Raw genomic sequence first — 12824 nt, 5'->3', positions numbered from 1 at the left:
TATTGAAAAAATTAGATTCAGGCTCCAGGGTGAAGCTACTCCTTAGGCTTGAATTAGTAAGATTTCATAAGGAGCTATAAAATAATACAATAAACACTGAATCATTTAAAAGTGTAAGCAATATAGGCAACATAGCAATTTGTAAAACTAATGTATGATGAAAGAAAATATTTGACCTTTGCTATCAAGAATTTTCTTTACCCATTCACCATTGGTACAACATATTTAAAGGTTATTCCTCCACAGCTAATATTGTACTGAAATTTTAAATTCATCCTATTGTATTCCTGATAATTGCTTTTCTTTGTATTTTACCGTGAATTTGCTGTATATTTAGATGACTGCAAACTGCCCAGAGGAAAGTAGAAACAGCAATTGAGATAATTATAAAATTGTAGTTTTATTATAAAGCAGTCACAAAAAGAAAAATTATAAGTGCAAATACAAATTAAAAAAAAAAAAAGTTTCAAATCGTCCTTGGTTCCAAAAGGGAAAGAAAACTTTCCTACTTTTCCATTTCTTTTTATCATTTCCTTTAGAAAACTTAAAATTACAAATGCTTGCTCTCTCGGTGTTTTTCAAGCCTACTTAAATGGTGTAAAAGCTAAACAAAGCTCTTCCAGTTTTACACACCAAGAATGTCTTTCATGAAGGCCTTGGAGCCACCTCTTTGAAATGTGAACATGAAGAAAGATGGTACCCCTTCATCCTGCTTCAGTACCTGAGAGTTAAAGCCTAGGTGCTTTGCTCTAGGGTGTAACTTCCAGCTTATCATATGGATAAGAGTTAATTTTGTTTTACTTTGGATAAGGATAATCAACACGTATGTAATGGATTGTATCTGCTTATATAAATGGGTGAGATTATTTTTCTTTTTTTGCAATCTCTTTAGCAGACTGCATATAATGCATGTTATATTCTGGTTTAATGCCTACTCAGGAGTAAAACTGATTTATTCTTTTCTTCATGTAGTGAAGAGGATTCACTTTGTTGGTGGTGATTTTATTTTTAATTATATTTTATTAACATTGGTACCTCACTTGAAACCACGCTCTTTGGATGCAGGCTCAGTGGCTAATGTCCTTCCAACAGCCTCTCACGCACTTTAGTTTAGACTCAAATTGAAATTTCACCTACTTTGGACAACTTTCTATTCAACTCCCATCCCTGACAGTAAAGGGTGTTTTCTAATCATGGAGGAGGGAGTCCCACATTATTTCAAATGAGTATTCAAATGGCTTTAGTATGGTTTTGTTTGCTTGTTTGTTTGTTTATTTTTAGGGAGAGAAAGCATGAGGGAGAAGGGGGGCAGAGGGAAACTGAGAGAGAGAATCTTAAGCAGGATCCATGTCCAGCACAGAGCCCAGTGCAGGGCTTGATCTCATGACCCTAAGATCATGACCTGAGGTGAAATCAAGATTTGAAGATTTGGATGCTAACTGACTGAGCCATCCAGGTGCTCCAGTTTTAGTGTGCTTTTAATGTGTATTTTTGAACCTGTTAGCTATAAATTAAAAAGAGAAACTTCTTCAATACATGTTTGGTAATAGGCTGAATAACCCCAGAGTTCAGAACACATTCTAATTTTCCTAGTTTGCCCCTTCATGCTAGAATAAAAGTGTAAAAGCCCTAAATAAGTACACTCAGAAATATTTCTGAAGCACTCAAATACAATATGAAATGAAGGATGGAAACTATAAAATTTCTATTAGGATCAATGTTTGATTTTCTTTATAATCACTCTAGGCATATGGGTGCTTCCATTACAGATAATAGCTATTTTCCTACATTCCAAAATATTTTTTGTAGCGTACATGTGTGTAATATTTGCTTTTTATGGAAATATATTTAATATTTATTCTTCTAGTGTAGTACTATCAAGGATGGTTTATATGTTCATTTTGGATGCATAAAATTCACTAAGTATGATCATGGCTGCAAAACATTAGATAAAAAAAAAAAAAAGAAAACAATAGTAACCTTGAAATACCACCAGCTGGGTGACATCAGAAAGCGGTGTTGCCTCATATGCATTAGGATGGTTATTATCAAAAAGACAAAAAGTAACACATCTTGGTGAGGATGTGGAGAAAAAGAAACTCTTATATACCACTGGTGGGAAGGTAAACTGGTACAGTCACTAAAAAACAGTATGAAGACTTTTCAAGAAATTAAAAATAGAACTACCAAGTAACAGCAATCCCACTTCCAGGTATATATTCAAAGGAAATGAAATCACTATCTCCAAGAGATATCTGTACTCCCATGTTCACTGCAGCATTATCCACAACAGCCAAGATGTAGAAAGTGTCTATTAGCCAATGAATGAATCAAGAAAACGTGGCATATTATACAGTGGAATATCATTCAGCCTTTAAAAAGAAGGAAATCCTATCATTTGCAACAACAAGAATGAAACTGGAGGGCCTTATGCTAACTGAAAAAGAAAACCAGACAGAAAAAGACAAATACTATATCTTACATGTATATGTATCGCTTACATGTGATACACAAGGTTTCACTTACATGTGAAATCTTTTTTTAAAAAAGTCAAACTGATAAAAACAGAGAGCAGAAAAATGTCTGGCAGGTGTTGGGAAGCAGGGGAAATAGAGGTTGGCGAAAGGGTATGATTTTCAGTTACAAAATAAGTTCTGAGATCTAATGTGCAACATGGTTACTATGGTTGATAATGTTCTATTTTTGTCTTGTATAATTGAAATTTGCTAAGAATAGAACTTAAATGTTCTCATCAAAAAAAAAAAAGAAAAGTTAGATATGTGAAGTGATGGAAGGATGAATTAAATGAGGAAAATCCTTTCACTATATATATATATACACACACACATATATATGTATATATGTATATACACACACACATATATATACACACACACATATATATGTATATATGTATATACACACACACATATATATATATACACACACACATATATATATCAAATCATCAAGTATATGCCTTTAATATTTAACACTTTTCTTTGTCAGTTATATCTCAATAAACCTGAGAAAAATAAAAAGGAAAAAAGTGGATCAACATATTGGAATAATAATATATTTCTTTGAAAATAATAATACATGGAGTCCTAATAATAACAGAACTACATAAATGTTAGCTCATTTAGGTAACTCAGTAATCCATAATTGTGACATTTATTTCATTCGTGGATTTAAGTTTCAGAAGTTCTTATTGGCTAATTCAAAAGTGTAAGGTGTATGAGGGTATCTCTCACAGTTCTCACTTCATACACAATATTTCTGTATCAATATTTGTTTTTAGGAAAGAGAATGTGAAGACGAAGACCTCAGCACATATATCTTTGTGTTCAGCTATGTGTGCCATCCTTCATTTATACTTTTAGCACTCTAGTAAGGGGCAGTCTTTAATATTGGCTATTAGTGGGAGGAAATCCAGCTGATTTAGATACCCTTTTTATATTTCGTTTCATTTTTTTACAACCACTTTTGAAATGCCTACCATAGTACAAATATTCCTGATTAAAAGGGGAGAAACATTAACTAGACTTTTTTTTTAATTTTAGACAATTCAATCCATGCAAAAATAAATACACAAACCAAAGCAAACAATAGCAAACTGACTTTTTCTTTAGTAAAATTGTCCATGTTTTCATAATAGAAAGATGTAGCTACAACCACAATGAAGAAAGGATGAAGGACCATAAAAGTAAGCTATCTCTATATTTAGTAATTTGCTGCTAGAAATCAACATGTCACAGAGACTATTTTTATATTGTGGCCTAAATAATTCTTAAATTCCAAGGGCATATATTTACTATTGCCCAACAGCAAGTCATTTTCATGAGTATGCATTAAATCTTCTCCACAGGACTAAATAATGTGTGTCTGGTACTGTGATCTTGGACTTCCAACTTTCAGAACTGTAAGAAATAAATTTCTGTTGCTGATAAACCACCACATCTATGGTATTTTTGTGACAGCAGCCCAAGTGAACTAAGGCATGTCTGCACAGTATGTCCTTGCCAATGTTTGCAAAGATACCTTCTCTGTTCACATGTCTCAGTAAATGTCTCGATGCAGAGTAACTTTGCCTCTCCCACTATAATTCATGCAATACCTAGCAGTGTTAACACAGGCTCTGTGTTAGGTATTTTGGGAAACCCAGGATGAGTAAAAGATAGTTACTGTTCTCAAGGAACTTAAAATGATGGTGAGCATGTGTGAGTGAGTGAGTGAGTGAGCGAGTATGTGTGCGTGGTGGAGGAGGGCGAGTAGAGTACAAAGCAGAGTAAAGAGCAATAAGAAGAGGTTGGTTTTGTTTTTTTTTTTTTCCCCTTGTTTTTAATAACTCTAAGATAAGGGATGCAGAATTTTGTTCACTGGTCAATTTTCTAAGCACTTTTTATTTATACTGTGGTCAGCATTCTCTTAAAAAAATATATTACCTCATTGCTATATTTAGTATATTCCCTTCTTTCATTAGCCCATGGTGCTTTTGGTATTTAGCTTTTTTCATTATTAAGAGAGGGAAATACAAAAGCAAATTTGGGAAGGTACAATTCCCTGGACGTAGAAGAGTTTGCTCAAGGCAAATATCATGTGTAGTGGTCTGATACCAAGAAGAGTGGAGCCTAGATTTTTACAGAGTGAATCTCTGAGTAGTTTAAAAAAAAAAAACACACAAAAAACACACACACAAAAAAAACCTTGGACAAAGTAGCTTGTCAAAACATAAAGACCAATGAGCTGAGAAAAATAACAATAATCTATAACAAAGCTATCTTATCTAAAAAAGCTAATATATTTATTAAAATATTAAAATAACTATAATATTTATTTAAAAACTATATTAACAAAAGTGTGGGTGTATTTAAAATTTAAAAAAAAAGAGAGAGAGAGACAGAGAGTTCCCAGGGAGGGGTATTGCTAGCCATTATCAACTTATAACTGAGAAGGAAATTTTACACTGTACATTGATTTTATAGGAGAAATTAGAATTTCAAAGTAAGAGAATTAGCTATGTTTAGATACCCAAAACAACATTTCTCCCCTTAAGATACTAGTTCAAATACAATGTCATCCAATCAATATCAGTGCATATTCATAAAACTTCCAGAGGTAACCTAGGAGTAGAAGACTTTTTTTTCTTTTCACCTCGTCTTTTATTTTGCAAGTTTTCACCTAATTAATCTTAACAGTGTCACCATGAATTCAATAAGGAAACAGCAAAGCATGTGAGAGAAAAGGCAAGAAAACAAAGAGAATCACATGCTTGATCAAATGCCTAACCATCTTCCTCTGATGCTACAAGAAGGTTGGACAAATAATCAACATCCTCTCCTTTTTTATGCAGACGAAATGAGGGTTGGAGGTGAATTCAATGCCAGTAACTGCATTATCATCACTTGTAGTTCTCTCAAATTTATTACATCCATTTTCACTAACAGGTAAATTTACACATAAGTGTGAAAAAAGCACATGGAAAACAATCTGGAGAAATTTAATGTTATTTTAACAGCCTTTAAAAGATAATAGCATGATTGTTTAAATCAATTACCTGATTTTTATCAGCTAAGTTCATATTCTGAGATCTTTTGACACTTGTCACTATAATTCCATGCAGTTTTCAGGAATAAAAAATGCTATTTCACAAAAGAAAAAAATGCCCTCCAAGTAATTCCAATGGAGAGAAAATGAATAAGAAGCAGAGACAAGAGTATAAATGGGCAATCTGATTATGAGACAGCAAACGGCAGAAGCAACACATCTCTGAATTGTGAATTTAGGTTTGCAACTTGAGTTTGCAGTATTTTAGGAATTTTCATATGATAAAACTATATGGAGAACTTCGTATTACATACGGTGTCCAATTATAATGCATTCTCTATTACTTAATAATTTCATTGCTGATAACTTCATCATATTTCTTTGGGGCCAAAGTCTCAAGGTAAAGAGACGTAGCATACTTAAATTATTTTTAAGTTACTGTATTGCAAAAACTAAATGCTTTGTACTTCAGAGAAAGTAATTACAAGAATGGTTTTTAAAAACCTTTCATGATTAGTCTTTTTATGGAGGATTATTTTAACTATTGAACATGTTGTGACTTTATGATTTATATATATTTTTTATGGAATAGAATATGACAATTGACTTTACTTTTTAGAACTTAAATATTAAAAGAAAATGAGAAACAAAAACACTACATATTTCTAATGCTTAATTTAATCCTATGACCTAAACAAAATAGGTTGGTATGTTTCATATCTGACTGAATACTTACCAAAGTGATGTGTTCTGTGTTTATTAATGAGAACTTATAAAATTAATATAAGCTGAATTCATCCTCTTATAAAATAATTTGAAATATGATATTACATAGTTTTCTATTAGATGCATGCCTTTTTATGTTTTTTTTACTCTATTTTTTTACTTTTAGCTATCAAATCTCTTAAAATGAATTTATTTATGAAAATAGTTTTGGTGCCAAAATTTACTTACTAGCATACAAATCAAACTTAAAAATCAAAAAGGAATTCATAGATTAATAAACATTGCTAACTAAGGTGTCTAGATGGAGACTAGTTTTACCTGTTAGAAGAGCATCATTTAAAATAAATTCTTTTCAACTGGGGTTTCAAAATTTAAAAATTCTTGACAATTAATCATGCCACATATGTAATATTGCTTTTAAACTTGAGCAAGAGGACCCCTTTCCTAATCTCTTCCCCATGGAGGGTCTCCCTCTGACCTTTCCTTAACTGTCCCCCAGGGAGTTGATGTATCTGCTGGTACCTGCCTCCCTCCCTCACTTCTTCCAGATCCTAGGCTAGTTTCCAGCCCATAGTGCCATCAGTACAGGAATACGGAGTAAGTCTTTCAAACTTCTAGAGTAATTTGAGAGCAATTGTGTGTGGTGAATTTCATAATATAAAAATAATGGGATTGTATTCACATATGTTTTTATTTCATTTTTCTAGGAATTTATTTTCCCTTTCCTTTACAAAAGTATCAGTTTAAGATGGATTGGAAATGAAAACAAATCTATTTTACAGTTTGTTTGAGAAGTACTGTCCTACAACTCACTAGCAGCCGGTACCCTGGATTTGCCTGCTACCCGGATCCACATGAGCCTCCTTTCCACATGCATATTTCCAGGGCCAGGACATAGGACCCACATGTGTACCCTTGGGCAGTGGACACTACTTGCAGGGGGGGCATGGGGACTTTAAATGTTTAGGCTGGGAAGTCCACAGCTTGGTGAAGGATGGAGCTGAGGTTGGTGAGAGTGGGTGGCAGCTGTAGGCTGGGGCTAGGAACACATTTGCCCCATGACTTCATGTCCCCATAAGGAAACCACACAATTCCTAGAATTCTAAATGCAAACTTGTCTTTTCAGGTCATCATGAAAGTGCATTTGTCAAGGTAGGAGAATGGAACATGCTATATTTGATGACATGTAGCTTTCATATATAACTTCTAATATTTAGATATATGATACATGAGTTTGCATTTATTTGCTTTCCTACTCTGGGCCCTGCAAATGCCCAAATGGGCGGTCCTAAAATTGGAAAAGTTAACCTTGAGAAATATGCTTCAGATTCACTCAAATTTAGATCAGCTTCTCTGGTGGATACAAATCCAGTTAAGTTCTATTATTACAGAATCTTAGAGTTCAAAGGAACTTCTGATCTAATTCTAGCACTGTAAAATCTCTGTTAGTGAGTCAGCCGGCTTTTATTCGAACACCTCCAGGAGTAGGTGCTACCTAAGTTCTGTTTCAGTCATCCTTACTCAGGAAAAAGGTTATATTCTCAGAGAAGTGCAATTTTGTTTCTCAGGGAGTAAAGCAAGTTTGAGAAACACTTTCTGGTTACAGATAGAGGAATATGGACAAAAAATGGGAACCACATAAACTTTTCAAAATTAATATAACTTCTCAGAGTGAGGGAAATATAACAACAAAGTAGAATGACTACACAAAAAAAGGGACAGTATGGTGCGCCTGGGTGACTCAGTGGGTTAAAGCCTCTGCCTTCGGCTTGGGTCATGATCTCAGGGTCCTGGGGTCAAGACCCACATCGGGCTCTCTGCTCCCCAGGGAGCCTGCTTCCTCCTCTCTCTCTGCCTAGTTGTGATTTCTCTCTGTCAAATATATTTAAAAAAAAAAAAAAAGGACAGTATAACAAGAGGAATATGAGAAGAAGGAAAAATATATATATATAACTTTTTCTTCTTTTTCCTACCAGCAACAGAAGGAAACTCATGTTAGTCTGTGACATACAACTATTTCCATTTGACTATTTATTTGGTTTATAAAGGCACTACCCACCCATACATTTGTTCTCTATAGGGTCTTTTGTTGTCCAGCTAATTTGGGGATAATCTTCTTCAAAAAATCAACGGTAAGCCTTTTTTTTTTTTTTCACTTAATTATCCCATGCTTCTCACTTCATCCACTATTTGATTTCATCCATTCAAGACAGGATTTTAAAAATTAATTTAAAAATCTCCCCATCCCTGTCTTCCAATATAAAATGAAATAAGGGCATCATATGCACTTGACAATTTAAATTTTGAAGTGAGCAGCAAAACCACTAATAATTTTTTTTTCTTTTTGCAACTGAGGTCAAATGGGGATGGTAGGTATGTAGAAAACGGAGGAGTGTGGTGAGAGATAGTGGTGGCACTGTGTGAAGGTGGGAAGGGCATTATGGGGGGTGGGGTGGGAAACAAGGCATAACGCACCCCCCCGACACACACACAGTGCCCAGAGCAGTGTTCTGGATTTAGACAGAGCGTCTCTTGATTAAGGAAGAATTAATTTTTCTTTAGATGTATGGCTGTTTTTAAAAAAAAGTTCTTTTTTCTCTCAATATCTAAAAGTTGTAAAGGTATTATGCTATTTTTTCTTATTTTGAGTTTTATAAGAAAAATTAGATCCATATCATTATAATAAGGTCTGGATCTGAATAATGTGTATATGTGCATACACACTTGCTACTCTCACAGTCTTAGGGTGTTTAAAACATAGTGTTTTTTTTTTTTTCTTCTCTTTCCTAGCCTTCCCACATTCTCACTAGGGGGACCAATTTAGATCTATTGATTGAACAGTCTAAAAGGTAATGCTCACAGAATGAAGCTTTAATTTTTATTCCCACTGGAGATGAAATACTTAGTGTGAACTTCAATTTGATGGTTTAGGGAAATCCATTGTGTTCATGAAGTCTGAACTGAAAATCAATAGCTATGAAAGGAATTCTGAGAGAAAGTGAATTCTAAGTTTTTGAGGTTCAAAGGAGAAAACACAATATAGTCTCGCCAAAATATTTTCCATGCCACTATCAGAGGTAGATTATTGGAATGAATAGCCCAGGGACTGGGGAATAAATAAGTTCCTAGCATTTCCTGTTTTTCGATACATGATCATTGTTTCAGCCCACATCAAAACTCTCAGTTGCTCTACTTCATCTATTTCAAATCTAAACTTCAGATCTCAATGGCTAGGTATGATTTTACAGCCAATACGTGAATATGACCCGCCAGTCTGCAGTACCGGTATCAGAGTACCCTGGGATCCATTTTATACTTTTTTTTTTCTTTCCATTTTTAAACTCTAAGGGCAAGGGTATTTTCCAAAATAAACCCTAATCAGCCACTCTGCAATTTTACTGTGAGCTTCCATTTCTGACAGGCTTCTGTCTGCCTGTGGAGTCAGAAAATTCTGTTTGGATTCAGTACCTTAAACCTCACTGAAGAAGAACTAACAAATACTATATGTAGGTTGATGATAATAAACAAGTTACTATGCTTCTTCTGTTGGTAGTAGTGGAAGGGACCAACTAAAAAAAAAAAAAAGAAAGAAAGAAAAAAGAGGGTTAAATTTAATAAAGACCTGATAGGCAAAGTCAAGAATGAGATGGTGAGCACTTACACTTGGAGTACTGTCCTGGGGTCTCCAACTTCACCTCCATCACCAATGGTCAATGTATCATAGCCAATCTCCAGATCAAATTCTTCAAAATTTATCTGTATGACCTAGCAACAAACAGAAACAAACATCTCAACTATATTGCAATATGTAATAAAAATAAAAATTTGGGCAAAGAAACATTGAAAATGCATATCAGACTCATTGTATTTATCCATATAAATACCATGGGAGCAGACCATGTCAGACTATACCTAAAATCCAATTATTATAATTTTCATGATTTTTATTTGCTCTAATGTACCTTCTGTAATAATTTTTCAATGAAATGGCATGGCTTCTGTTTATAGGAAACTCTTATTTGAAGCATGATTAATGCAAGTCTACTTTGAGAAGTCTTTATAAAAAGTACATGTAGGCGGAGAGTGGTTTTCCATACATTTGCATATATTTTTATAAAACTAACATGGAAAAACACAGAGTGTGCTATTTCCATTAAATAGTAAAGCTTAAAAAAACATTAGAGCTAAATTTGAATCTAAATCACCAGATTTAAAGGTATTGGATTTACTTTTGTGTATTCTTTGGTAACAGAATCCCTCAAATGATTATAACATGCTAGCAAAACTGGGAGCAAATTACACCACAATAAGTAACTTAGTATTATTTCTTACTAACACATACTTATGCATTCATACATTGTTTATACATTTATGCAAAAATTCATATTTAATAAAATTATAATTCTTAAATTAGGAACCTAATATGATATTAAATAATAATGTAATTAAGAATCAGTACAGGAAGAAATTACATAAATACTGTCATATATAATCATGCTTTGAGCAAAAAATAGTTAATAATAAAATAATATTCATTATTTTAGATTAAAAAAATGAATGCCCGAGGTCACCAATTTTAGTAAAGAATAAATTAAAAAGGCATCTCTCTAATAATTTTCATAGCTATTTGTTACCTTGGTAATATAAAGAGAAATTCTAAAAAAATGACTAATTTTATATTCTGGCTTTTTAAGCTTTATAACATTTTTTTTTATTATGACACCTCTTGATTTTTTTTAATGGTTTTATATTACATATAGATAGTTACATATAGATACACTCAATTGATAATTGTCTGTCATTAGAGATTTAGGTTGTTTTTACTTTTTTGTTATTATAAACAATATGGTTATGAACATTATTAAACAGTTTCTAGTTCAAATGTATATCTCTATGTTATATGCTTAGAATTGTAATTTCTCAAAAACAAGTAAAAATTTAATTTCATGATATTGTGCCATAAGGTTTTCCAAAATTATTTTGCTAGTTTAAATACTTACAACTTCTGTACATTAGATTTCATTATTTCTATCAATGTAGAGAGTGTGTAAAGTGATCTTTTATATTTTCTTAACAATTAAGCTGTATATATTTTTATATGTATGTCATTTATGTTTCCTTTTCTGTGACATGACTTTGTATTTTGACTATTTTTCACTTGACTGCTTGTTTATTTATTTTTTGGAAGGAGGGGCAGAGAAAGAGAGAGAGAGAGAGAATACCAAGCTAGTCCCATGCCCAGTGTGGAGCCTGACATGGAGCCTGATCTCACAACACTGAGATCATGACCTGATCCTAAAAAATGAGTTAAATTCTTAACTAACTGAGCCACACAGGCACCCCTGGACTGCTTGTTATTGATTGCATAATTCTTTATATCAGTGATTCCCAACATGTTTCCTTTATAGTGCACATAGGAAAGAATAATATTTAAGGCACATTGAGGTAAACAGATGAGGCTGCTTGCAATGAAAATTTTTTACCCAGGCCCTACTTTGCATCACAGAGAGCTAAGATCAATATCTTCGTTCTACCTGTAATTCATTCATAATACACCATTCATAATACACCACTGAGTCTGACTCACTAGTTGAGGTCAGCTTCATATATTCTGAATACTAATCCATTACATGCTATGTGAGTTGCAGTATCTTCTTCAAGTGGATATCTTGCTTTTTTGCTTCCTTTTTTTAAATCTTTTGATAAGAAGGAATTACTAATTTTACTAAAGTGAACTTTTAATCAATTATTTTATAAGTAACACTTCTGCATTACCTATTTTCTTCAAATCTTTATTTTTGAGGAACTGATTTTCCTAAAGTGTGTGAAATAGAGACATAAACAACAACAGTAAACTAGCAGAGATCCCCCTTTTCAAAGCTTCAATATAAATAAGCAGTTGTCTCAATATTACTTGAGTAAATAGACCTCTTTTCCCCAATGATCTGCATGTCAGACTGACATATCTCAAGAGTATGTATATGAGGATGTTGGTTTGGGAGCTCTAGATTGCATTCTTTGATCAGTTTGGGTGTCCCTGAGCCAATAGAAATTAGCTTGTTATCGCTATAAAATAAGACTATCTTATGAGTCAGATATTCCATTTTTCTATACACATTTTGAAAACCATTTTTTATTATTTTTGTTATTTTTTGAAAGATTTATTTAGTTATGAGAGAGAGAGCACATGAGTGGGGGAAGAGGCAAACAGAGAGAATCCCAAGCAGACTCCCCATTGAGTGTGGAGCCTGATGCAAGTCTTGATCTCACCACCCTGAGATCATGGCCTGAGATGAAATGAGCAGTTGGCAGCTGAAGTGACACAGCCACCCTGGTGCCCTATTTTTTTTTTTTTTTGTCATTTCAAATGGTATATATCTTTATATTTTTACCTTTTCACTGTTTGTATATAGACAGGAAATTTATTTTTGCTTATTGAGCTTACATTTAGGTGACTTTCCTACTACTATTATTTATAAATTATTTTTAGTTTTGTATATAACAAGCATATCTTCTGTAAATGACAATTTATATTCTTATCTATCCTATTT

General features: G+C 33.2%; 1 protein-coding gene across 3 annotated transcripts in view; it reads right to left on the bottom strand.

Moving 5' to 3' along the window:
- The window catches only part of CSMD3 (CUB and Sushi multiple domains 3), a gene marked incomplete at both ends in the record, with an annotated part of 1233164 nt that overhangs the window by 568092 nt on the left and 652248 nt on the right, over positions 1–12824 (bottom strand). For all 3 annotated transcript variants that reach the window (XM_080802411.1, XM_080802412.1, XM_080802413.1), the window contains one exon: positions 9935–10038. In XM_080802411.1, the coding sequence (XP_080658537.1) occupies positions 9935–10038 (104 nt within the window). The remainder of the gene's footprint in view (positions 1–9934; positions 10039–12824) is intronic.

Source organism: Martes martes, assembly GCF_963455335.1.
Source record: "Martes martes genome assembly, chromosome: 4".
Lineage (NCBI taxonomy): Eukaryota > Metazoa > Chordata > Mammalia > Carnivora > Mustelidae > Martes > Martes martes.
The sequence above is the reverse complement of the archived record's forward strand: the minus strand, read 5'-3'. Positions and strand labels throughout refer to the sequence as shown.